The following is a 27,195-nucleotide window of genomic DNA, read 5'->3' on the forward strand; positions in this document are numbered from 1 at the left end:
AAATGATAGACTTTTATTCATTTATGTAAAACCTTTATTCCAAAAGACAAAACATGTTGCTGTAACTGTTAAAAAGTTTAATCTGGAGTTTCAACTTTAGTTTGTTAGGTAAGTCCATCCTAATTTGCTAGTGCATCTAACACTAAATTCCTCACAGGCTGACAATGACACTGTCCAAGGGTGGCTCTGTTGTTCCTCCATAGAGTGGAGTTGACCTAAGTGTGTAATTAGCCAGATCAAAGGTTAACAAAAAAAAAACAAACAAAAAAAACTATAGCATCCAACACATTAAGGATAGGTAAACTGCAATATTTTACATTTTTGGTTTAGTGTTTAGTACTGCTTTAATTTGGAATTTATGGGAAGCTAAATCTAAAAAGCAAGATATGTTTTCCCCTCTTTTTATAGAAAACCAGTTACAAATTTGAGCAAGTCAAACAGCATATGATGGAAATTACACAGCTATCATCAATGAAAACAGCATGCTTAAACAACGAGTAGCTCTAGAGTTCCTTTATTAGCAGCTGAAGCTATACGCAAATCCTTATCTCTAGAAGCTGGCTATGACCCCACACCTTTTCTAAGCGTACCTATTGGCCAGCGAGGTTAACATCTGCATCAAGGAACCAATAAGAAAGCTTAAAGTGTTACTAAACCCACAACACTGTGGAACCTAGGGGGTTAATCCTCTGCATTATGTAAAAAGGCTGTTTGATCCTGACTTTCCTGATCCTCCCCTTCTTCCAGTGTCCCCCCCTTATCTCCTGATAAGACATATCGTGTGGAGACACTCTGCACATGCTCAGTTTGGCGTGTATGGCTAGAATTTTTTTTTATTCTTGGGAGAGTGCATGTGATTAGCACAGGGCCAATCAGCACTGTCCAGACAGAGGTCAGGGGTTCTGCACCCTCCTACAGCAGAAAGAAAACTCCTTCTACAAGCTTTGACCAGTGCTCCGAACACTGATAGAAGTCACAAGACTGCTGTAACTGCTGATGAGTAAAGGTATTTAACAGTTTATATTTACTAAAATAATTGCCTTTCCATGTTCTGTGTACTGTGGGAGACCAGATAGAGAGAATACAGGGTCCTGGGTTTAGTAACACTTTAAAAGTGAAATATTGGAATAAAAAAAAGAACAAACATACTCCCTAGGTGGATGCAGCATTTCTCCAGCTGCATCTGTCCCCCACCGTCTCCAAGGTTGAGAACCAAACAATTGATTGGCTCTCGGTCCTCAGTGAGCATAGAGCCAATGACTGTCAGTCATCGCACCCCTCCAGCGCTCCCTAGAGCACCAGGCTATGGAGAGGTGGAAACAGCTGGCTTAGGCTCTCAGCAGTGTGCTGAGCCAGCTGCTGGTCAGGAATCTGGATGGATCCCAACATTAAAGTTGGGATCATGGGATCAGTCCAGAGGCTGGATTGGCTCCCTGATGTCAGCTGACAGCGGGTTTCAGAAAAATGTGCACTCCTGTGACCCACAGGAGAAGTAGTGCCAAAAGAGCTTTGGCCCTTTAAGAAGAGGAGACAGAGCCAAGATAGGCTTTTACAGGAAAAGCAAAGATTGTTTTGTATAAGTTCAGCTACTTTAACCTCCAGTTTTTGACATTTGACAACCTCTGCTTGGTAATTTTTTTTTATCACATCTTGGAATTGTGTGACAGGTTTACTTTAAAGACTTTAACCATTCCATTTAAACATCATTCCAACAATTTTTCTCCAGGGTTTCTTTGTTCATCTGCCTCAAATGAACGCTTTGCATGTCAGCGCTATGTCTATGGCAAATATCTGGCTAATTCAGAAGAAAGTATAGATCAAGCTCAAATTATCCATACGAAAAATATGCCAAGATATATTGAATTTCTCACTCCATTCTTAAAACAATCTGTCAATCATATCCATTAAATGAGAGCATTTACTATTTCTAACATGATGACAAATGTTCGCGAAAATGGAAAAATGTGCTCTTTTCGAAGTCTTTTGACACACAAAAATTGCATCATTTATGCAATGTATTAGCTGTCGGCAGTGAAAATCCACCTAGGAATAAGAACGCGCTTTCACTAGCAAGAGTCATTTGTTATCTTGACAAACTCCTGCCAGAGAACTCCCTAACAATGACTACTGTATAAGCTAGGATGCCAAAGTATGACAAGTTTACGAGAAGAAAATTACTCTTTAATGAATAGGACACTTCCGCCTGTAATATAACAGCACTGAGTGGAAAATATAGCATAATGTAAGAATAGGGTATGTATGTTCATTGTATTCTCTAACATGGTGTCTTTGCTTGCTACTATGTGAAACATCATCACCGTGGCAACACAGAAAAAGCTATTAGCTATTTGACTTCTGACGATTTTGGCCCAGCTCATAGAATAACACATTCATGTAAGATACCCAAGAATTTTCTGGGTCAAAATGTTACCTATGACAGCCATATGTAGGCTTTTCTGCATTTTACCCAAGCATATTGAAAAAGACCTCAACAACATGATCCAAAATAAATAAATAAATAGGCTTGCTCAACAAAGGAATTGTATTACAGAGACAGACAATATAGAAGACATAAAAAAAGTGTGTGTGTGTGTATGTATATATATATATATATATATATATATATATGACCTTTATGATCAAAACTGGCTAAAAGATCGTATTCAGAGAGTAATGGTTAATGATTCATACTCTGAATGGTCTAGGGTTGTCAGTGGTGTACCCCAGGGTTCAGTGTTCGGACCCTTACTGTTTAATATATTTATAAACAATATAGGGTCTGGGATTATAATGCCCATTGTAGTCTTTGCAGATGACACCAAGCTTTGCTGTGGAATAAGTCATTACAGGATGTCTCCAACTTATAAGCTGACCTCAATGCACTGTGTAATTGGGCAACTATGTGGAAAATGAGGTTTAATGTTGATAAATATAAGGTTATGCACTTGGGGGCTAAGAATATGCATGCATCATATATACTAGGGGGGAGTACAACTGGGGGAATCAATGGTGGAGAAGGATCTGGGAGTTCTGGTAGATCTCAAGCTTAATAATGGCATGCAATGCCAAGCTGCGGTTTCTAAAGCGAGCAAAATCCTCTTTTGTATTAAAAGATGTATAGACTCCAGAGAGAGAGATATCATATCACCCCTGTACAAATCATTAGTAAGACCTCATCTGGAATATGCAGTTCAGTTTTGTGCACCAATTCACAAAAAGAACATTGGGGAACTGGAGAAAGTACTGAGAAGGGCAACCAAACTGATAAGAGGCATGGAGGAGCTCAGCTATGAGAAAAGATTAGAGGAACTGAATTTATTCTCTTGAGAAGAGGAGATTAAAGTGGTTGTAAACTCTGTTTTTTAATTTTTCCTACAGGTAAGTTTTCAATAAAGCTTACCTGTAGGTAAAATTAATATCTCCTAATTGTGCACTGTTTAGGTGATATTCTCTCTTCATTTAATTCGGCACATGCACTCTGAAGGAACAGCATACCCATGCAGTTCCTTCAGGGCTCTGTGCGTATAGCCCAGCCTGTCAGAATGTCGGAGCTCGCAAACCCGGAAGGAAGACAGATGAAGATATAAGCCTCTACAGCGGTGACAGCACGCCACTACAGGGCTTCGTTTTAAGGTAAGTTTTACATAATGTGCTTGTATGTGATGCATACTAGCACGTTATGTCTTTACCTTGCGGGGGACTTTTTTTTTTTATAATGGATGTGGTTTACTACTGATATGATCAACATTTATTTATTATTTATTTCAATTACTTATATAATGCTATCAATTGACAGCTCTTTACACATATATTATACATTCATATCAGCCCCTAACCCTCAAGGGGCATACTAGGGCCAATTTAGACAGGATCCAATTAACCTACCAGCATGTCTTTGGAGTGTGGAAGGAAACCAGAGTAACCGGAGGAAACCCATGCAGGCACAGGGAGAACATGCAAACTCCAGACAGGTGGTGCTATGGCTGGGATTTGAACCAACAACCCTAGGCAGAAGTGTTAACCATTTGTCCACTGTGTATCAACATGTATAAATACATAGGTGGTCCATATAATGAACTCTGTGTAGAGATATTCACCCTGAGGTCATCACAGAGGATAAGGAAGCACTCTTTACGTCTGGAGGAAAAGAAATTCAATCACCAAACACGGAAAGATTTCTTCACAGTGAGAGCTGTGAAAATGTGGAATAGACTCCCTCAAGAGTTAGTTCTGGCCAGTTCAGTGGATTGCTTTAAAAAAGGCCTGGATTCTTTCTTAGATACACAGAATATAACTGGATACTATCATTTATAGGTAAAGTTGATCCAGGGAACATCAAATTGCTTCTTGGAGGATCAGGAAGTACTTTTTTCCCCCGTTTGAGCAAATTTGATCATTCTTTGCTAGGGTTTTATGCCTTCCTCTAGATCAACTGTGGGCGTAGAATTGTGTATATAGGATTGTATAAAAATATATTTTTTTCCTATTTATTGGTTAAACTAGATGAACTTGAGTCTTTTTTCAACCAACTATGTGACCACTAACAGTCTAAAGTGGTTCTAAAGGCAGAAGGTTTTTTTGACCTTAATGCATTCTATGCAGCTACCCCCCAGCCTCCCTTTATACTTACCTGACCCTGATTTCAATCCAGCAATGTGCTTGAGAGTCAAAGCTCTCTGTTCTCTTCCTCCTCATTGGCTCTCACTGCTGTCAATCACAGTCAGTGACAAGGAAGTGGGGGGGCCAGGAACAAGCTGTGCTCTGTGTGTCTCTAGATACACACAGCTAGCTAAGGAGCAAGCATGCACGAGTGTCCCCAAATAAAGCAGCTTGCTATGGGGGAATTTGTCAGGTGGAGTTGCCAGGAGTGCCAGCGGGGGAAAGGGGCTGCTCTATGCAAAACCATTGCTCAGAACAGGTATGTATAACATCAAAAATGTATACAACTTGTGAGCTGCTATGTGAGTGAAAACAGCTTCTAATTACTAATTGTGAATCGCCCACACCTAACACATACTCATACTGGTGTTGGTATTTAGGTATGTATAACATGTTTGTTATTTTTAAAAAGTGTGAGCCTTTACAATCTCTTTAAGTGAATAACATTGATTATCTCATTACAATGGCATTTCGAAAGTCGGGGGGGGGGGGGGATATATTAGGCGGCAAGTAAACATGTTGTCCCTGAAGTCGATGTGTTGAAAGCAGAAAAAAAGGGGATTGCAGTTTGTTGTATGTGAGGCTGCATAGCAGCAAATCGGTAATGGTGCCTATGCTGACCTGTGTCCACAGCCAAATGTGCCTACAATGGGCATGTATCAGAACTGGATAATGGAGCAATAGAAGACGGTGGTCTGGTCTGATGAATCATGTTTTCTGTTACATCATATGGATGGCCGGTACTGCCCACCCATTGCACTTGCAATGATCCATATAATGATCCATATAATGACCTTTACCAAGTCAGAATTATTGGTTGGATCATTTTTGACAAAATGGAAAGCTGTAGCATTTGGTTACTTGACTAACAGAAGCGTCCTTCACTTTTCTCTCCTTTGTTACTATAGGAATGAGTAGCACTGCTGACATCTTTGGGTGGTCACAAAAGAATCAAGCGCTGACTAGTAAAACAATGTAATTTTTCACACATCGAGGAAGGATCACTCCACTATGGTAGCTTCACAAGAAATACATGTGTATATCAAACTCATACAGTATATGTACATTTAGTTACCCAGCATGTGGGATAATTCATGTAATGTCCTGACCTACTGAGTTGACTATATGGTTTGCACAAAGTAAAGAAAAGTAAATCATAAACAGTACATTCAAAGAGACTGTAAATTCCAGATAAATATAGAAGACATCTGACTCTCAAGATAAAATCCAAGTAAACTGTTGCATGCATCTTTTATAAGTCTGTTTTGTGACATAAAACGAATGATATCCTAAAGCTACCAAAGACTTTGCCTGGCACTGGACTGAATTTTTCGTTTTTCTTCTACCCTTGACTGAAGCAACTTTCTATTGCAATTTGGCAGTCATTATCTTCATTTATGTTTAACATTTACGATCACACATAAAATTATAGACAGAATAGACACCTATACTTCATTTCAAAAACCATCACAAAGCCGAGCAAACTAAGCTTAGATATTACAAGAAAAGTAGAGGTATGCATATTCATGTGAAAACAGACTCAGGAAAGGTGGCAACAGGATATTAAGGACAGACTAAAACAAGACAAATGTAAATTGCAGAGCTTTGGAATTACTTATCTGCTGCTCTCCCTCTCCCCATGCAAAATAGGTAAAGTGTTTTTGGGTTAAGTCAGTTGATTGTTGAAACTTCTCAACTAAAACGATAACCTGATACTTAGGGGTTGCTTGCTACAAATTTTTACTTTCTCTTTATAGTTTAGTGACTGTGGTAAAAATTCTCTTTGCAAATAATATTTAATCATAGCAAGGAAAATATATTTAAGAAATATTTTTGATTCCTCATGAAACTCCTCTGGTTGATGAAAGTCAGCAGAGTTTCACCCCATCACTAAGGCTACTTTCACACTGATCCACCGCAAAAAAAGCAGGTGTTTTTACCAAGCTTTTTTTAAAGGACACGTGACTTAAAATCTGCATCAAAACCGCTTCTCAGAGGCATTTTTGAGGCGGTTTTCAGATGTTTTTCAGGCGTTTTTCATTGATTTCAATGGAAAGAGGCATTTTTTAACTCACCAAACATGCTGCAAGCAGGGGTTTTTACACCGCACCGCAAGCGCAATGCCTGTGAAAACATACATAGATATACATTCACATGCACATGGAAACTTTTTTCTTGTGCTTTTCAGTCTTTTTTTTTATGCAAAAACACTTCAAAAACTCCTCAGTGTGAAAGTAGCCTAAGCTCTCTTGCAAATTGAACAGCCAATTTACCTTTAGTAAATCAACCCATTGGCTTCCAAATATGCTAAAATTCATATAAAAGTTTATATAAAAGTTCGTATAAAGTTTATATACTGTAGGTGTCAAGAATGAATATTGTATACTTGTGGTATTTGCTGCTAAGTAGTAAAAAACAAAAGAGGAACAAACCAAGGAGGAAAAAAGTTAAGTTGGGTAAAGATAATCCTGTATCTGCAAATTTCAATTCTCTTGTGTATGTGCATGCAGATCATTCTACTCTGTAGAAAATTGCACAATTCATGAATCCATGCAATTAGGATTTTATAAATTGCATAATTCTTGAAGGAGAGGATCATTCAGCATGCACATATATACTGTATATTCAGAGATTCAAAGTCTTGTTCAGTGCATCTAATTTACAGATCATTTCATTCATCTCTAGTGTTGTGTTGTAAATTTATTCTTACTAAGCTTTACAATGGTGTTATGATGTAACCTTGAAAAGTGAATTTTCACTTAAAAGGAAATGTGAAAAACAAAATAAAAAACATACATACTCACCTAGATGGCTGCAGCATTGACCTGATGCTACAGCTGTCAACTGTCAGCTCTACAAGAGAACTGAGTGATCAAAGACTGCTGATCGCTCAGCTCTTGGGTCTGCTCTCAGCACAGAGTGGTGACTGTCAGTCACCGCTCTGTGCTCTGCCCCTCCAACTCTCACTGGATTGCTAGATTGTGGAGGGAGCAGGAGCATTTGGCTCAGGTTCTCAGCAGCACTGCCAGTCAGGCATCTAGGCAAAATCTTGACAATATTGTCGGGATCCCTGCAGAGCCTGGACTGGCTCTGTGACATCAGCTGGCAGAAAATTGCAGTCCACTGTCAGCTGAATCTGGGTCACAGAAGAGCAGAACTAAGTGCACTCCTGTGACCCAGAGGAGAAGTATGGCCAAAAGAGCTTTGGTCATACATCTCCTTTAGATTAGCAAATGATGTTAAGCTAAGTGAAAAAGTAAATTTAATTTTTTTTAAAATAAACAGGATGTTTGCAAGCATATAATTCAATGATTGAAGTCAGCATATTGCAATGTTCCTATTCACTTGTATAAGTGAAAATTCAACATGCTACTGTTTCTGGAAATCACTACCAATGAATATTTATGTCAGCCTGTAAAAATCTAGCTCAGTTCTAAAGTATACTCATGCCATAGTACTGATGTCACATTAGCAGTGTCACCAGTAAAATAACACATGTGAAACTGGTAATAACAACATACTCAGGATGAGGTCTCACCTAGAGTGGAGAAACGACACTGATATCTCTCCCGTAGAGCTGGAGCTGAGAAAAAAATGATATAATGCAATCAGCTTTCTTTGTTCCAAATAAAATCATTTGTATTAGGAAAAATGTATCAGATTACATAAGTATAACAATGTATGAGGTCAGTTCAGAGCTCCTCGACTTGCAAGTAGACTAAACTCTTAACATGTTCATCAAATACCCCTTTGAATATATTAAAGGGCAGTGTACTTTTATAGAAAAATCCCAGGAACCACCCCCTTGGCGTCAGTGAATATCCTAAGGAACAGGTGTACTTTTATATTTGATCCCAGAAACATCCCCCATAGTTTTTGTATTAATACATGTCATGTAATATTGTACTTTTTTCAGTTAGATAATTTTTATTATGCTTTTTAAAGAAAAAAAATCACAGCAGAGAAAGAAATGTCAAAACACCACATGAAAATGGATCATTATAAGGGATTACTTGACCACTTCCATACAGGGCACTTTAACCCCCTTCCCGCCCAGGCCAATTTTCAGGTTTCAGTGCTCTCACACTTTGAATGACAATTGCGCGGTCATACAACATTGTACCCAAACTAAAATTTTATCATTTTCTTCACACAACTAGAGCTTTCTTTTGGTGGTATTTAATCACTGCTGGGGTTTTTATTTTTTGTTAAATTAACAAAATAAGACCAAAAATTTGGGGAAAAAAACCCCACATTTTCTTTTTTTCGGTCATAAAAGTTTGCAAATAAATTGTTCTTCATAAATTTAGGCCAAAATGTATTCTACTACATGTCTTTGGTGAAAATAACCCAAATTAGTATTTATTATTTAGTCTGTAGGAAAGTTATAGAGTTCACAAACTATGGTATAGATCTGAAAATTGATCAATCCTGAAGTACTGACAGCCAATCTAATTTCTTGAAGTCCAAGAATGTCAGAACAGTACAGATATTCCCCAAATGACCTCTTTTTGCAAAGTAGACAGTCCAACGTATTTCATAAGAGGCATGGCGAGTTTTTTGAAGTTGTAATTTTGTCATAATTTTTCGGAAATGAATAAAAAAAATGATTTTCACAATTTTTTTTTACATACTGTCACCAGTGCAGTACAGTGTCATCATATACCTGGCATGGCAGTGATCAGGGACACTGACTGGTGACAGTAAATTTTGTATTACATTTTTTCTCCTTTTAAGATTTTTTTTTCATATATCACTATGACCAAAGTAGTATAATGTTACCATAGTAACATTGTACTACTTTGGGGAAGTGATCTATTTTTTTTTTTTTTTTTACACAAACAATTTGTTTATAGCAAAGAATTACTTTGCTATAAGCAAGCATTTACCTGAATGAAATCAATTCATTTAGGATTTTTTTTTTTTCTTAACTGTGATTTGGCCACAGTTAATCACATGACACAGCTGGGCTGTGACTGGCCCAGCTTGTTCATGTGATCGCTGTGACCATTCACAGCTAGCCACACTTATATACAATGGATGCCATGATAGGAAGCCATCTATTGTATACAACTGTCATGTGACCTGCTGTGATTGGTCACAGCAGGTCACATGGTCCCGGCAACGGGGCCGGGACTCAGATCTGTCATCGGCCGTGTACCTTGGTGACAGATCTGCAGGCTCTGCGGGCATGCAAACTGCGCATGCCCGAAAGGATGCCATATGGCGTCCACCCGGAGCGGTGAGGGTTTTTGCCAGCCGCCATTCGGCCATGGGCTGGGCGGGAACCGGTTAAGGATGGAATTGAACAACCTGTACAAAAGTTGCAAAGGCAGCCTGTTAATGTTACAGATTGCAATGGCATTTTCATCAAAATCCTAGTACAAACATCAACACTGTAAGTGGAAATGAAGACAGAAGAATAAACACGAGATGCCAACTTACATATTGTCATTTATTAACTCTTGATTTACCACTCCAATCATCACCGCTCAAATTAAGCATCAGCGGAGGGGAGGGGGAATCATTACAGATAGGATGTTTCAGTAAAAAACATAGTTAAGGAAGGGATAGGTCTCAAGATGCTATAAATCTTTATTTTTCAGAATTTTAATATTTTAATGAACAGCCCCTACCAGTATAGGTCAGTTTTTCAAACAAGAGTACATTGTGCAATCTGTAAGCCTGCCTCTTGACAATCAGTTTGTGTACAATAATAAGAGCTTTGGACACAGCATCTATAGTTTACTGATCCAGGGTGGTCATGTCAATGTATCCAAGTATACCTGTAAGACAGCTGTACCTGAGAGACACAACAAATTCAGTTTTTATTGTAGAAACCACATCATTCCAGTACCTGAGCAATTTGGACATTTCCATAGAGACATAATTAGGTCTGCTCTGTTTCTCCCACACTTAGTGCAGTTAGTGTCATTACAATTTTGAATAGAAACTGGGGTGTACAATACGCCCTATGCAAGAAAAACAATTGAATTAGTCTACCCAACTGTGACATTTTAGCTAACATACTAAGTGTGTTCTCCCACTGATTTTCAGAAAGGTTTCTTAGGACTTTTCGCCATCTAGCCATCTGGACTGTCAAACACTGGGGGTAGGGTCACTTTTTAAAACCTGATGTTTATCCTGAGTATGTGGGCATGTCAGAATTTGATGTATTTATAAAAAAATGTTTGTTATTAAGTTCAAGCTTCATTTGTAATTGTTAGAACAGCTTCAAGACCTTGTATAAGATGGCCACTATGTTAATATTGGCCTTTTGTAATACAGAACCCCCCTAATCTAACACAATTCAGAGATGGATTAATTTAACCATTTACTGGGATTGTATTTGGAAAGGTTTCCAACACCCAACAAAGTAGAATTCCATACTTCCCTCATGAGATAGTTTACCTTGAGTCTATAAGAAGCCTCCTTCCCTCCACTCCTACACAGTTGGGGAGTCTTCTTTCTGTAGATGCTATACAGATTTTCAGTGGGTCAGCCCACTTTGACAGGGAATGCCATAGAAAAAAAAAAAACAGTTCCTGATTTTACATCTTTAAGGTTCAGGGATTTCATTTACTCTGTGGACTATGTTTGATATATATATATATATGTGTTTAGGGTGCCATTATGTTAAGGATTGGGTTTAAAGGTTAGGATATGAGTGAGGTCCATACTAAAATGAGATGTAATTTAAGAATGTAAGGCTTTAGCATTTAGCATGCACCATATGGAGAAAATGTAGGTGTCTGGTGGATGTTTTATAGATTAGGTTTAAAGAACAACCATAGCTTTAAAACAATTAATCTTGAAATGTCCCCCACCAAGATTTATACTTCTTCCAGATCTTAGTTGTGCAGGCCATTGGGTGCCACACAGCCTCTCACTAAGGCTCTGCAAACTCTGTGCATGTTTTAGGTCAGGATGAGCTTGTTTTGAGGTGTAAACAGTCTCGCAATTGTTCTATGTTGTTAACCTGCCACACGCTCCCATGGTGGAGTCTACAAGCCCCTACGCCAATACACATTTTACAGACAAGGTCCACTATTGTCACTGTCAGTAAATTGGTCAAGAACAATGTGCAGCCAAAGCTGGAAAATGAGCAGGTAGATGGGAGAGGCTAAAACAGATAGAGGAGAGCAGAAACACTGTGATGAAATTTCACTTTGCAAAGAATACCCAATCACAAGCAAGAGAAGTAAAAAAAAAACAAAAAAAAAACACATTTTTTTCTTGCACATGATTGGTGGTGTAAGTCAGCTGAGCTTCACTGCATTCACTTTAATCTGTGGAAAATACCATTGCAGAGTCAAAATTCCTTTTCAAAGTGAACAGTTTATATAGTAAATCAAGCCCAATGTCTTCAGTAAGGGTTTAGATCTACTTTAAAATTTTAAAGTGAATCTGTGAGATCACCTTACCCAGTTAAATGGCCCTAGGTCCTTATTTTCAGAATCACCATTATGCAATTTGCTTATGGAGTAGTTATTTTATTTATTACAGGTACTTATATAGCACCATCAATTTACGCAGCGCTTTACATACAGATATATATATTGTGCATTCACATCAGTCCCTAACCCTCAAAGAGCGTACAATCTAAGGTCCCTAACTTACGTTCATACATACACATACTAGGGGCAGTTTAGGCAGGATCCAATTAACCTTCCAGCATGTCTTTGGAGTATGGGAGGAAACACACACAGGCACAGGGAGAACATGCAAACTCCAGGCAGGTGGTGCCATGGTTGGGATTCAAACCAACGACTCTAGTACTGCCAAGCGGAAGTGCTAACCGTTTAGCCACTGTGCTACCGTTATGTTATCACATTAGCCCAACTGCAATTTAAATGTATCTTTCTTACAATATGGTAGCCTGCATACATTCCGTATATTGCTGCTGTAAATGGTGAAATGCTCCCTGAACTGGTGAAACAGCAGCAAGTTAACTAAACTTTTTGCAATGTATATACTGTAGTTCACCTCAAGTGCTTTTATATTGCTCAACAAAATCAGAGCTATGCTTTAAGAAACAAACTAATGGCTGAAATATTGGAAAGCATATTGTCAGCAAATCTCTGCACCAACAAAGAAAAAAAAAAAAAGCACAAAATGGCTGGTTTTATGGGTCTTTCCTCTATAGCAGATGCCATGAGGTTATTTTCCTAAATGGTTTGCACTTCAACGATCTGTAGTGCATAACTGCAAGATTTCAGCAGCGTCACATCTGTGCCCTAGCTTCTACAAACTATCTTCTCCAAAGGACTTTATATTGCAATTTTAGTTTGCGACACAATTTAATAAACTTTCACAAATTGTAAGGGACATTTTTTGATCTACACATACTAGTCTTACATTGGCACATTTTAATCTTTTTTTTTTCTTTTTTGCTAAGAGAAAAGCTAATAAAGTAAGAAATAGGATGGCAATAATACATTACTTAATGCATGCATCCTATATTCTAGTCTACCTTTGTAAATGTTTATTAAGGGCTGAGTCTCTGTTAAGACCAGAGGATTGTGCTGTAGAGATCTCAACTTTTAGCAGCCACAACTGAGGGTCCATGCGCACAGGGCTTAAAAAACTCTGCTTCTCTTTTTTTCCTGTATATAGAAACAGCTCAACATTATCCTTTGTGTCCATGAATATTAGGGCGTTTAGAGGCATATTTCAAAGAGCAAGTTTAAAGGCAGAATATAAAGCCCATCACAAATGCATTTTTGAAAGGATATTTCAGACCAAACAAAAAGGTAAACATGCATAAACATAGCATTTAGGTGCGTTCAACATTTTCAAATGTGCATTGAAAAATGAGCAGTTATTTGGTTTTAGCAAGGAGGCCTCTTCTTAGCAAGGGTTTGCTAGACAATGTAGTGTTTGAAGTGAGTTTTTAAAAACCATTGCTGTGGTAACCACAACCTAGTATGAAGCAGAGACATCAAGAGTCAGGTAGCATAATTCTAGTGAGGTCAGATCAAGCTGAAAGTCAAATTCAAGGAATCCAGTGGGCCAAAAGTTGTAGTCATTAGAGCCAGTGATATCATTTTTAGAAAAGTATCAGGTTCTAGGTAGACAAAGATCAGCCAGAAACCAGAAGTCAAACATCTTAGGAGACACAGTTAACAATATAAAAATGTGGCAATGGCGGGGTAACTAGGAACACTCTGAAGACAGGATAAAGTAAGCAATAAAGAGAAAATGATGAAAGAATATTACAAAAGCAAACCCTAACAACAACAATCTGAATGTTACAATGGACAACTTGAGTATGTGTTCTGCTGTCCTTTTGAAGGAATATTGGTGAATTAGGAGGCATACACCTAGCTACACCTATACATAAGCACACTGTACATGAACAGATAGCCAGGGCACATATGCTCATGTTGAGGCTTAGGAAAAAGTTCTTCACTGCCGGTAGGACAAGAAAGGACAGTGGACCCCAGGAAAGACAAGAGAAACAGAAGCTTTAATAGGGTAAAAAAGAGTAAAGCTCACCACTAATCAAGTGTACGGTGGTAAACAATACCACAGATGGGAATGCAAACTTCTGAGCACTCAGCCATAGAACCCACTGCAGGGAAGAGGCCTTCAGGCAAATCCACCATAGTTAGGTTCCTGACAAATTGTTGGAAACCACAAACACTGCTTTAGAGATCAGTGATTTACCTGCATTTCACTCTTATGCATCATGTAAAGGAAACAAAAAACAGTATTTTAGCAATTGCATTGATACATTTACTTGTTTCACATTTTACATTCTTTGTATTCTTTTGTAAATAACATGGATATTACTAAAAAAAATTATTTACACATAACAAAGTCTTAAAATAAACCTGAATCTTGTAGGGTAAATTTACCCAGTCCACATACAATATACATAGGTCAACTTCTTAGTCTTTACCTAATCATTGAATTCTTGCTGTGAGCACAGTTCTAGTGCTTGTGAAGTATTGTTCAAAGAAGAGAAATAAAATCACTTCCCCAGTGACTTTGCAATCTTATTTCAAGGCAAAGCAAGACAAATTGACTTGGTATGGGCAACCTGGAAGTGTACTGGAACCAAGCTGTGAAAGCTTTCATTTCAACTAGAGTACTCAGATGACATTGCTTGGGCAGTTTCCAAGATTAATTGCCTAAGTTTGTTTGCGATTTTTATTTGTGGATTGTTGCCTAGAAATTAAATTATCCAGCAAAGCCTCTTGTAGGAGTTGTAGAAGATTTAAGCAAACAAGTACATTAGCACAGCAAGTCTTGATGTGAGTGCACTTAAATCAAGTGAACTGTGAGCAAAAATGTTCTGCTTTAAGACTCAAAATACTTACATATAACCTTTGTCTTAGAATAGCAGTCAATAATATATTAAACATAAACACAGCATAACAATAATATATGCCATGTTCAGAAATATGCTTGATTGTCTACTTGATAAAACACTGCAAGATTTGTTAAAATAGACCACTCCCCATTAATTGAACTTTCATGTCATTCCTTCCTCCCCCCTTCCTTCTTACACAATAATAACTAGTTTTCCTGTTTTGCATTTGATTAATAACGATTTGAGCTGGATTCACCCTCCTACTTCCTAGCTTTCTGGCCTAGGCAAGATTGATGTACCTCTGGGCCACCCGCAGCCTCCTGAGATATCAATGTCCTACATCCCAGAAGGCTGCAGGGTAAAATTGCATGCCTACTTAATTCTCAAACATTATGGCTTGTGTTCTTTTTGCCATAGTGGCCTTAGGTGAATTGGTGATGTCAACCAGAAAATAAAATGATAGCTAGCTAGATTTCCATGCATGCATTCCTAAGATCTAGCTGTGAAAATGTTGGTTGTGAGGAAGATATCACTAGACTTCATAGACTAGTAACTAGGTGCTCTTTAATTATAATATCTAAACATCTACTGTAGTGACAAAATTAAAGATGTCGCATATAGGTGGAAGGTCCTCTTTAAATGTAAAGTCAAAGCAAATAATCATTTTAGGAACTCATTAAATTTACCAGTGATAGGTTAAATTGCTCCAAATTAATAGAGTATGTTTGCACTTAATTCAGATATTCTCCTCTTTAATAGCTCATTTAAACTGTCCACTTAATTCAGCAGCAGTTATGTAGTGGACACCATTTTATGCTATTTATGCAAAATTTTAGTGTCTAACATTAAAATACTCAATTTTCATTTATTAGGTAATTTGTTAAGCCCATAGTCTATTACAGCGGAATTAGTTTGTTTCATTAACAGTTCTAAAATGAATAATGTGTTAAATAAATAAGTTTGTATTCACTCTCTGTTGCTTATTTTCAGGCTTAGATTTTTTTTTTTTTAATTAACCTATCTGTACCCTTGAGGCTTTAATTAGGTATGTAGTGCAAAGATCATAACTCTTGGCACCTAACAAAAACAGTTGATATCAGTTTACAGTGGGTAGCCTAAGCATTCATATACACCAGCATCAGACTGAGAAGTGAATCGGTGTCAGATGTGTATTGCCATTTATGTCATAATTGGGTAGATTTCCCTTCACTTCCAGTCAAAGACAGAAAAAAGATGGGAAAATTTCTTCAATGGAGAGCGAAAAGGATTTACGCATCTTTGCTTTAAAGGCTAAGCTCACCTTTAACTAAAAGTAATAGATGCACATATTTTTGTAGATTAAAAAGTGCATATATTATTTTTTTGCAAAATAGATTACAAAGTATTGCACCCGTGATCAGGGGGTACTGGGTGTAGGCTCCTGCACACCACTTTCCTTCCAGCTTTCTGCCTGTGCCTCTGCATGGGCTTTCAGCTGGAGGGAGTGTGAGAACTACAAGCTGTCTGCTTCGGTGGCAGATGGGACTTGTAGTTCATTGATTCATAGATCCGTGTGAATGAATGACATGGCTGTGTGAGTGGAGCCCCGCACAGCTGTGTGGATTTTAAATGTGACAGAGGCTGCAGGAGAGAAGAACCCCACCTACTGTCACAGGGAAGAGTGGACTCAGGAGGATGTGCTGGAACATGTTACACCCTAAATATGGGTGCAACATGTAACATGTTCAAAAGATGAATGTATCTGTCAGGAATGGACTCGCCAATGGTGGTGGGACTCACCTGCCTTGTGGGCTGCAGTACCAGGGCTGGCCAGCGGGTGCTCTCAGCAGCCAGAAGCTCACTCCTGCAATCAAGCCATCACCTGAGGCTGATTGCAGGAGGTGTATTTAAGGAATGGCCAGGCCTGCAGTCAGGGCCTTGGTGTATTGTTCCCATGAGCCCCTGTACCTGCATCCTGTCTGCTTCCTGCCTGATCCTGACTCTGCTTGATCCTGACTCTGCTTGAACTCTGCCTGCACCGACCTCGGCTACTCCTAACCAATCTTCTGCCTACTCCTTGTATGTTGTCTGCCCTTTAGCTACCGACCCGGCCCGCCTGACTAAGTTGTTCTTCATATATATATATATATATATATATATATATATATATATATATCAGTTAAGTTTTGGGTTTGGTTTGTTGCACTGCGTTTATGTTTGTGTTGCCCTTAATAAATTATATTGTTTTACATGCTATACCTGAAGTCTGTGTTTCCCTGTGTCGGTCCACACACCTCTGGTCATACTCGGAGCCCTGACAGTATCCTTTCATTTCTGCCTATTCCATTTTGTCCCAGTGCCCCAGTAAAGACTGAATAAGCTGGGGAATCTATCCAAGGTAGAAAGACTAAGGGTTTACACATCTTTGCTTTCATTCCTGGCCATGCCATCTTGTCCTAATGTCCCATTCAAAACAGAAAAAGAAGATGATTCCCTCTAAAGCAGAGTAAGTAAGGATTTACACACCTTTGATTTTAATTGTGTCAATATCATCTTGTCCCAATGAGGACCACATCCCCATTTCATGTATGGGTATCACGGGGATAGAAAGTGAGAAAAAATCTCCCCAATGGTTTCACAGACAGATAAAAAAAACCCTACAGAAAAAGTAATTCCCCACATTACCCAAAACAAACATGTGTTGCCTATAAATAGCATTTAAATGAAGCACATTTTCAGGTTCTTACACTGCTTCCGTGATGATGCCAAACGCTCAGAAGCAGCTCAAGCAACTCTGTGGGCGATGTCACACTGACATGTATGGGGCTTTAGAAAATCTGATACCTGGTTGTAGTCTAATGAAAACCACTGATATTATCATCTTACCTGTCTTGTTGCAAGCTGTGGGTCAGTGATTCAGTAAGTACTGAAGCTAGAGACAGCCAGACAACTAGCATTGTCAGAGAGGTCAATATCTGCCTACATATTTATTTCATTACAGTCGAGATTTAAAATGTCACTTGTAACTGTAACCAAACTGCCAAGCGATGTTGTGAAAGTATGGCAGTTTTCTTAAGATGATGTAAAGAGGCTGTAAAGCTCAGACATGAAATATGGACAAAGCATATCCCTCTATCGTGTGTACTTGTCTCAATCCAGAATACTATGCAACATTTCTGTCTGCTGCTTTGTTCCTGCTATCAGCATGAATAATTTCTGACAGGTTTTCTTGACACCACAAGAATCAAGGTGACAGGGAAAGGACCTCCAGCACACAGACTGTGACTGACAGCTTCAGCTCTGTTCCTCTGTGCTGTATGAAGGGGGGTGTATAATTTCCCTCTAATCAGCTCTTACAGCTCTCCTCACTGAGCTCTTCATTGTGTAATTTCAGCTCCTGGCCCTTTGTTTTCTGAAAGTTCAAACAAGCTTGATAAATTCTGAACTTTGAACATATGTAAAGAAGAGAATTATGCAGATGAACAGGTAAAATGTATTTAGAAGGATTTGTTTCATCTCTGTGAATCACCTGAGGCCATTCATTTCACTAGGCATATGTAAAGGTTTACAACCACTTTAATATTTTTTAATATTAAGATATTCCTATTAACTGCTTTCCCACTGCCCTGTAGCAGATATACTGCTATAGGGCGGCACGGGTGCAAAATCACATATATATATATGTGATTTCCCATTTTTGGGTAGGGGGCGTGCGATTATCCACCGGCACTCGGTGATTACCAAGCATCTCCGACGGGGAGGAGGACTGTTTTGTTTACTAACAGTCCTCCTCCCTGTCAGCTCAGGCCTGCTGCTCTGGATGGTTGTGCTCAGCCATCCAGAGCAGTGTGATTACAGTGAAGCACACAGGCACCGCCCCCCAGTAATACACTCCTTGCACACAGTTAACCCTTTGATTGCCCCTGTTAACCCCTTTCTGCCCAGTGCCATTAGTACAGTGTCAGTGCTTTTTTTTTTTAGCACTGATCACTGTATTGGTATTACTGGGGATGTCAGAATGTTTATCGCAGTCCCGCTATAAGTAGATGATCGCTGCCATTACTAGTAAAAAATAAATAAATAAAATTCCAATATCTATACTGCCATTTGTAAATGTTATAATTTTCATGTAAACCTATTAATTTACATGTATTGGGATTTTTTTTTTTAGCAAAGACATGTAGCAGAATACATTTTGGCCTAAAATTTGTGACAAATTTTATTTTTTTGAATTTTTTTACTGGACATGTTTAATAGCAAAATGTCAAAAATATTGTTTTTTTCTAAAAATTGTCGGTCTTTTTTTTTTTTCTTAATAGTGCAAAAAATTAAAAACTCACAGTCAAACAAATACCACCAACATTTGTGGAAAACAAGGACAGACATTTCATTTGGGTGCAGCATTGCATGACTGCACAATTGTCAATCAAAGTAACGCAGCGTCGTAAGGCAAAAAATGGCCTGGTCAGGAAGGGGGGTAAATTCTCAGGAGGGCAAGTGGTTAATGTGAGTTTTACTGTGAGATAATAAAAACATTTGAGTTTTCCTCTAGGGCCCCATCATTGGTAGCAGTGGGAGGAATAGTGCCCCATCATTGGTGTCAGTGGGAGGAATAGTGCCCCATCATAGGTGTCAGTGGGGGGAATAGTGCCCCATCATTGGTGTCAGTGGGGGGAATAGTGCCCCATCATTGGTGTCAGTGGGAGGAATAGTGCCCCATCATTGGTGTCAGTGGGAGGAATAGTGCCCCATCATTGGTGTCAGTGGGAGGAATAGTGCCCCATCATTGGTGTCAGTGGGAGGAATAGTGCCCCATCATTGGTGTCAGTGGGGGGAATAGTGCCCCATCATTGGTGTCAGTGGGGGGAATAGTGCCCCATCACTGGTGTCAGTGGGAGGAATAGTGCCCCATCACTGGTGTCAGTGGGAGGAATAGTGTCCTATCACTGATGTCAGTGGGAGGAAAAGTGTCCCATCACTGGTGTCAGTGGGAGGAATAGTGCCCCAACATTGGTGTCAGTGGGAGGAATAGTGCCCCATCATTGGTGTCAGTGGGAGGAATAGTGCCCCATCATTGGTGTCAGTGGGAGGAATAGTGCCCCATCATTGGTGTCAGTGGGAGGAATAGTGCCCCATCATTGGTGTCAGTGGGGGGAATAGTGCCCCATCATAGGTGTCAGTGGGGGGAATAGTGCCCAATCATTGGTGCCAGTGGGAGGAATAGTGCCCCATCATTGGTGCCAGTGGGAGGAATAGTGCCCCATCATAGGTGTCAGTGGGGGGAATAGTGCCCCATCATTGGTGTCAGTGGGAGTAATAGTGTCCCATCATTGGTGTCAGTGGGGGGAATAATGCCCCATCACTGGTGTCAGTGGGAGGAATAGTGCCCCATCATTTGTGTCAGTGGGGGGAATAGTGCCCCATCACTGGTGTCAGTGGGAGGAATAGTGCCCCATCACTGGTGTCAGTGGGAGGAATAGTGTCCCATCACTGATGTCAGTGGGACGAAAAGTGTCCCATCACTAGTATCAGTGGGAGGAATAGTGCCCCGTCGTTGGTGTCAGTGGGGGGAGGAATAGTGCCCTGTCGTTGGTGTCAGTGGGGGGAGGAATAGTGCCCCATCGTTGGTGTCAGTGGGGGGAGGAATAGTGCCCCATCGTTGGTGTCAGTGGGGGGAGGAATAGTGCCCCATCGTTGGTGTCAGTGGGGGGAGGAATCGTGCCCCATCGTTGGTGTCAGTGGGGGGAGGAATCGTGCCCCATCGTTGGTGTCAGTGGGGGGAGGAATCGTGCCCCATCGTTGGTGTCATTTGGGGGAGGAATCGTGCCTCATCGTTGGTGTCAGTGTGGGGAGGAATAGTGCCCCATCGTTGGTGTCATTTGGGGGAGGAATCGTGCCTCATCGTTGGTGTGAGTGGGGGGAGGAATAGTGCCCCATCGTTGGTGTCATTTGGGGGAGGAATCGTGCCTCATCGTTGGTGTTAGTGGGGGGAGGAATAGTGCCCCATCGTTGGTGTCAGTGGGGGGAGGAATAGTGCCCCATCGTTGGTGTCAGTGGGAGGAATAGTACCCCATCATTGGTATTAGTGACACCAATGATTGGGCACTATTCCTCCCACTGACACCAATGATACTTACCTTGCTGACCCCTGCTCCAGCCTGGGCTCGCTCGCTCCCTCCCTCTCCCAGGGTACAGACACTTACCGGTCAGCTGTCTTCCTTCTCCGGCCGCTCTGCTCCTCTTCACTCGCTCGATCTTCGCGGTGCCGCTCGGCTCCTCCTCTCCAAGCTCCACCCCCTCGCCGGTGATTGGCCGCCTGTGTGCCTCTCCTGAGCTACAGTTCCGGCGGCCAATCACCGGCGAGGATTGATATTGGGGGTGTGTCCAGATCACAGGGACGGCATGTCATCCCGCCCACACCTGGAGACGGATAGAGGAGCGGTGTCTCGGTTCCTAAGACCATCGGAAATATGTGTTTTCCGATGGTCTTAGGCGACCCCTGTGAAAGGATCATTCGACCCCCAAAGGGGTCGCGACCCACAGGTTGAGAACCGCTGTTCTAGAGGACTATAACCTGGCCACTATGTAGGAGGTGGCCCTTTGGATCTATCCACCAGGACTCAGGTGTGGCCGAATGTATAGAAAGGTAGTGGAGAAAACCTTTCTTTCTGGCAGCACGTTTCCAATTATGTGACATAAAATAGAGAATTAAGATTGTTGTCAAAAATGCTAAAGTGACATTGAAATGTGACGATGAGTCCTCAACCTTCTTTTGTTCAAAATCTTTCCAGAAACAAATATAGAAAAATAACATTGACTAGCAGTTTTTATTAGACTCCTATGCTCCTGAAGACACAGCCGAACATTGTACACCTCTAAAGTAAGTTGACTGAGGGGTATTTGCACTACAACTTTAATTACCTCTTGGGTAAAAGTTGTTAGACTGAATTTTGAACAACCTTTTAAAAACAAAAGTCTACAAAAGTGAATTACCCAAGATTGTATATTGTAGTGAACTATGATTTCCTACACTATCAAGAGCACCCATCCATTGCAAAAAAAGTAGATTACAGTCAAAAATTACAATTAAAAAAAAAAAAAAAGTTTACTTTTTTTATTATTATTTATGTTTTTTTAACATACGGTCACCCTAGCAGTACAGTGTCACCATAGTGACACTGTACTGCTTATGGGACTTTTTTTTTCTTTCTATACACTGATTGCTTTTACAGCCGTTATGGGTGTTAAAGCAATCATTTCTCCTTCTCTCTGGCTGCATTCCTGCAGCCATTGAGAAATACTGTGCAAGCTGTGATTGGTCATGGCTTGTCACATGGTACAAGGCTGTTTTGTACCATGTGACCTCTGTGATCATTCACAGATTTAACTAGTAGTAAGCAATGATATCAGCAAGTGACATATTGTTTACTACTATTCATGTGATCACTGATTGGCCAATCAGTGATCACATGAATCGGGACCTTACACAGAGGTCCTGCACAGCGATCTGTGTTCTGCTGTGTCCTCCAGACAAAGCAGCCACCAGTCACTGTGCCGTGGGCTCCCAGGGAGCACACACAGGCAATGGATGCAGGGAGACGTTTAGAAACGTCCCCCCGCATCGGAAGCGCTCCCGTCAGCCCGTTTATCAACATGGGCCACACGGGAATAGGTTAAAGATGGATATGGGCTAATCAAAGCCATTATTTATTTTGTAATCATTGGCAAAGGTGAAGAAGAAGACCATAAGCAAATTAAAGAAACAAAACATTTGTCTGTAGCCTTTAATACTTGCCACATCATGCTAATTCATTGATTGCAAACAGATTAAAGGATAAGTTCACCTTTTACTAAAAAAATAATAAATGCATATTTTTTGCAGGTAAAAGAATTTTGCATTTATTATTTTTTGTTGCGGGAGCCTGTAAAACATTGCACCAGCAATTAGCAGATCACTGGTGCTATGCAGGTCTTCTGCAGACCCGTTAGCAGGGGCGGACTGACCATTTGGAAACTAGGGCACTGCCCGAGGGCCCCGGGTCAGTAGGGGGCCCCATGAGATGCCCCTGGTACCTTTTTCATAGGCTTTTTTGAGTTTGGGCAAGGACACAGGGGCCCCATGATCACCTATTGCCCGGGGGCCCCATGAGTTGTCAGTCCGCCCCTGCCTGTTTTTTATATCAGCTTGCCCATACAGGATGTACAAGCAAGTTGATATACTGACAGGAAGAATCAATGAACTAGTCATTGAGAACTACAAGCCGACAGCTGTTAAGACTGTTGGACTTGTAGTCTCTTATTCACAGACGGCTGTGATTGAGCGACGTGGCTGGTGGAGCACTTTTTTACAATTTTGACAGCTAGCAGGAGGAGAAGATCGCCCGCTAGCTGTCAAAGTGGGGGAGCGGGGCCAGGTCTATTCATAACATGTTACACCCTGAATATGGGTGTAATATGGTATGAAAGGTGAACTTATCTTTTAGTCTACTGTTTCTGTCAGAGTAACAGAATACAGAACGAAGACAGGAGTTTCCGGATGACAAAGCTAGGAGCCTGGGTACTTGGATGTAGTTCAGAGCAGTCGTAGCTGCAACAGCTGCAACATTTGAACAGAGGCCAATGCAGTAGCATTGCCACCTTGTGTATTTATATACTCATTAGTTTAGAGGGAAATCATTATTTTTGCAATGTGTGTTTAAATCAATAATAGTTTCCGGAACCACTGATAAAAATCCATGCATTACAGCTAAAAACTCATTAATGATGGCTGTAACCAAGAGAGAAAAGCTATATCCGTGTTAAGCATTAACAAACATACAATGTATAATATGCAACCCCATCAACTGCTCATTTATTGCAACTGTAAAATCGCCTGCAGCTGTAAATATGCCCCAACTTTATTGTCATAATCATTTATAAAGAATGCATTACAGATCCATAAAATTCAAGTATGTATCTCGAGTTTGAATGATGCTACAAAAAGAAATTAATTTGTAATTTATAAATAATTCATCCTGTGCTGTTTAACATAACATCCTGTATTGTTTAACATAATTTCCAGGTCAAAGCTAAGTTGCATGCTAGTTTGGTAGTGTTTATGTATTTAATAACAAGCGGTTGCTTTCAGTTAATTCAAAATGAAAGTGTTGCCTATAAATCCGTAAACTTTGACACATTACTGATCTTTTATATGCATTTATTCTTTTTGTTTGTTTAACTCTACCCAGCTCCTGGTCATAAACTCACCTGTCCCCAATTTATTAAGGCTTCTATGAGTTCCTGAGTCTACACATCTGGTCTGGCCATACTGATGAGTTTCTACTCTGCCCATTGCATTTTTTTAATTTATGTAATACCATTGTCACGGTGTGGCAAATGTCCCGCTCCCCCCCTTGGCTTGCTCCTTGATCACCCCCCTTCACCTCTCATCCTGTTGCGGCTCTTTGAAGCCGAGCCACGCAGAATAGGAGGTGTGACTCCTGTCACCCCGTCACTTATCTTTCCCCCATCCGGCTCAGCCGGAGGGAGGAAGATAGTTTCCCCGCAGTGACGTTCACACCTCTCCGCGGAGAGGTGCGAACCTCCCGTCGTGATGTTCCGGGCCGCGGCAGTCAGCCTGATGCCGCACGACCCTGGCATCTGCAGCGTGGGCACGAAAGTTCTCACGCTTGCAGATACCGACAGACAAAGGCTGCGCTCTCGAGAGCGTGGTCCGTGTCAAGGGGGCGTGCCTCATTGCCGGGCGACGAGGCACACCACCCACCGCCCGCCAACGGTTGCCAGGACGACCAGGAGCATCCTGCATGGGCTTAAGAAGGCTGATGCCGGGCTCCTCGATCATTCTTTTCCACTGCACAGCCGCTGAGAGGTCTCCACTGCGGCGAGACTCCCGCGGCCACTCTGCAAGAGCCCGAGACTGGGCGAATTAACACCCACTGCCACTCTGCAATAGCTTAGGATTGGGGGAGAAATATTACCTGCTGACACTGTGCAAGGAGCGCAGGATTTGGGGGAGAATTGCTACCCACTGCCACCCTGCATTAGCCCCAGGCTTGGGAGGGTTATTACCCACTGACTACGCTACGAATACTCGGGACTCAGGGCAAGTACCTGCTGTTATACTGCCCATACTGCGAACCCAGGAGTACTGGCGTACTGCTTGCTGGAGAATCAGGAATGGACCCTGCTGCTAGGACCCTCTGCTATGGGCTGAGAAGGGTCACCCCCCTGGCTGTTGTCTGCTGTGAACCCGGGCATCCCTGCTAGAGCCGTAAGTGTATGCACCCGTTTCATTCCCCTGAACTGTTCCTGTACTCTCTCTCTCCATCCCCCTGCTTGGATTACAAACTGTTGTAGAGACTAACTTTGCCCCTGGGGCTGGAATACAATTATTTTGAGCCCTCTCACTGCTACTTCCCCACACCGGGTACTGCCACGCTACCTGCAGACCCCAATTGAGTGACTGTCATTTTCTTTAATAAAACTTTGTGTGTTTGCCATCTGCTTTGTGTGTTCTGTCCTGCCTACCCTCCGTCACAACCATATTATGCAAAATGCAACAGGTGGGCTGGAACATGTAAAGGTTAGTCAAAACACCCAAAACACTTAGATGAACAGGGACAGAATTGCGAACTATGAAAGAGAGATCTTGGCATCAGAGTATCATGGATCAGAAACTAGGAATTATCTCTGTCCATTGGGCACCATCTGTAACCTACACATATATACCTTTTTTTAGGAAAACCCTCTAAAAGTTAGGTGTTCATTTGGGAGTGGCTTTAGTAAGATTAGGGAGGTGGAGGGTTCATTATGTTGTGAGAGGTGGTATATGTGTTAGGGATAGTTTGGGAAACTTGCTAGTCATACTTTGTTTTCAGTGCTAAGAGTCCTACAATGAATACTAAAGCACTGGGCTTTGAGTATGGAAAACAGGCAAAAAAGTAATTCTCCTTTTTAAATCTTTAGCTTTTCACATTAATACAGTGCTAAATAGATCAAGGATAGTTACTGTTATATATATATATATATATATATATATATATATATATATATAACTGGGTCCACCATCTTAACAGTAGACATAAGTGTCAGCAGTCCACCTACGTAAGATGTTTATGACATGCAGTTCCTAAGGTTGTTAGGACAAAAATTTACTACCCGATACATTTAGGAACAGAACTGTGTAAGGGACTGTTCTCAGGTTAGATGGCCACTGTAGCCACTAGGATTAAGACACCAGATAAGAATGTGAACAGCATAGCAGGGGTCAGGATAGAGACCTTGGAAGAAGTTAAAACACATTAAGGTCAATCCACAAAAGACAAGACAGTGACAAATAATCAGATGAAGAAGGCTTAGAGTGGAACTAAACCCTCTTTCCTTTACAGGAAAGGAATCTGCCATCCTATGTTCCGTTTGATCTGTAGCTGCCATGGTACTGCACATCAGTTGATCAGTTAAGAGCACAAGCAACTGTGATATTTATTATTCATGGCATTCCTGTTTTGGGAAACAGTTAAAATGATAGGTTTAGTTCTGCTTTAAGGCCGTGACAACCACACAGCTAAGGATCAAGCAGAGGCGTTATTAGAATAAAGCCAGATGAACAGCTAAGTGTCTAAATGGAAAAAGGGATCTGGAATCAGGTAACATTTTTTCAATGGTCACAGTAGCCAAGGTTCAATACAAATCAGGTAAGGAAAGGTCCAAAACACAAGAACCATACTAGCACATGAAGTGCACCTTCTCATACTGTGCTCTACAATTGGCAACAAGATTCTGGATTCTGTTTTCCATTTAATAGTCTGACCATCCAATCACTGAGCACAACTGATAAACTTGTGCATGCTAATATGCGCATACCAATTAAGGGCATAAATAGAGAAAATGGATAGAGGCCATGGGAGAGAAATATACTAGAGTGGAAGCAAATACAACAAGTGAGAAGAGGAGGTACCATTGATAAGCAAACGGAAGGGTGTTATAGGCAGTTTCCATGCAAAAGACACCCAATCTACCGTAGAACAATCATGGAGAAATGTATGAGAGACGAGAGAGGCTTGACAACTGACCAAGTAAGTAATTCATAGGTGAATTTCCAAGAGTCAAAAAGCAGTAGTGTACAATAAAAATTGTCACCAACACAATTCTAGCATGAATTTATGTTTACAATTTAGGTGATGAAACAGGTATATTTAATGGTTATTGTGATCTATAGCATAGAACCACATTAGGCTAAA

The 27,195-nt window shown here is 40.6% G+C and overlaps 1 protein-coding gene across 2 annotated transcripts in view; it reads right to left on the minus strand.

Moving 5' to 3' along the window:
- KCTD16 (potassium channel tetramerization domain containing 16) overlaps positions 1-27,195 on the minus strand; it is a 429,813-nt gene that overhangs the window by 237,341 nt on the left and 165,277 nt on the right. Inside the window, exon 3 of one of the 2 annotated variants that reach the window (XM_089673022.1) lies at positions 8,198-8,242. The exons of the other annotated variant lie outside the window; for it this stretch is intronic. Coding sequence (XP_089529148.1) covers positions 8,198-8,242 — 45 coding nt within the window. The remainder of the gene's footprint in view (positions 1-8,197; positions 8,243-27,195) is intronic. 2 annotated transcript variants of the gene reach the window in all.

The sequence above is a fragment of the Staurois parvus genome, unplaced genomic scaffold, assembly GCF_062004578.1.
Source record: "Staurois parvus isolate SC_StPar_1 unplaced genomic scaffold, SC_StPar_1.0 ptg000133l, whole genome shotgun sequence".
In the NCBI taxonomy this organism is placed as follows: Eukaryota; Metazoa; Chordata; class Amphibia; order Anura; family Ranidae; genus Staurois; species Staurois parvus.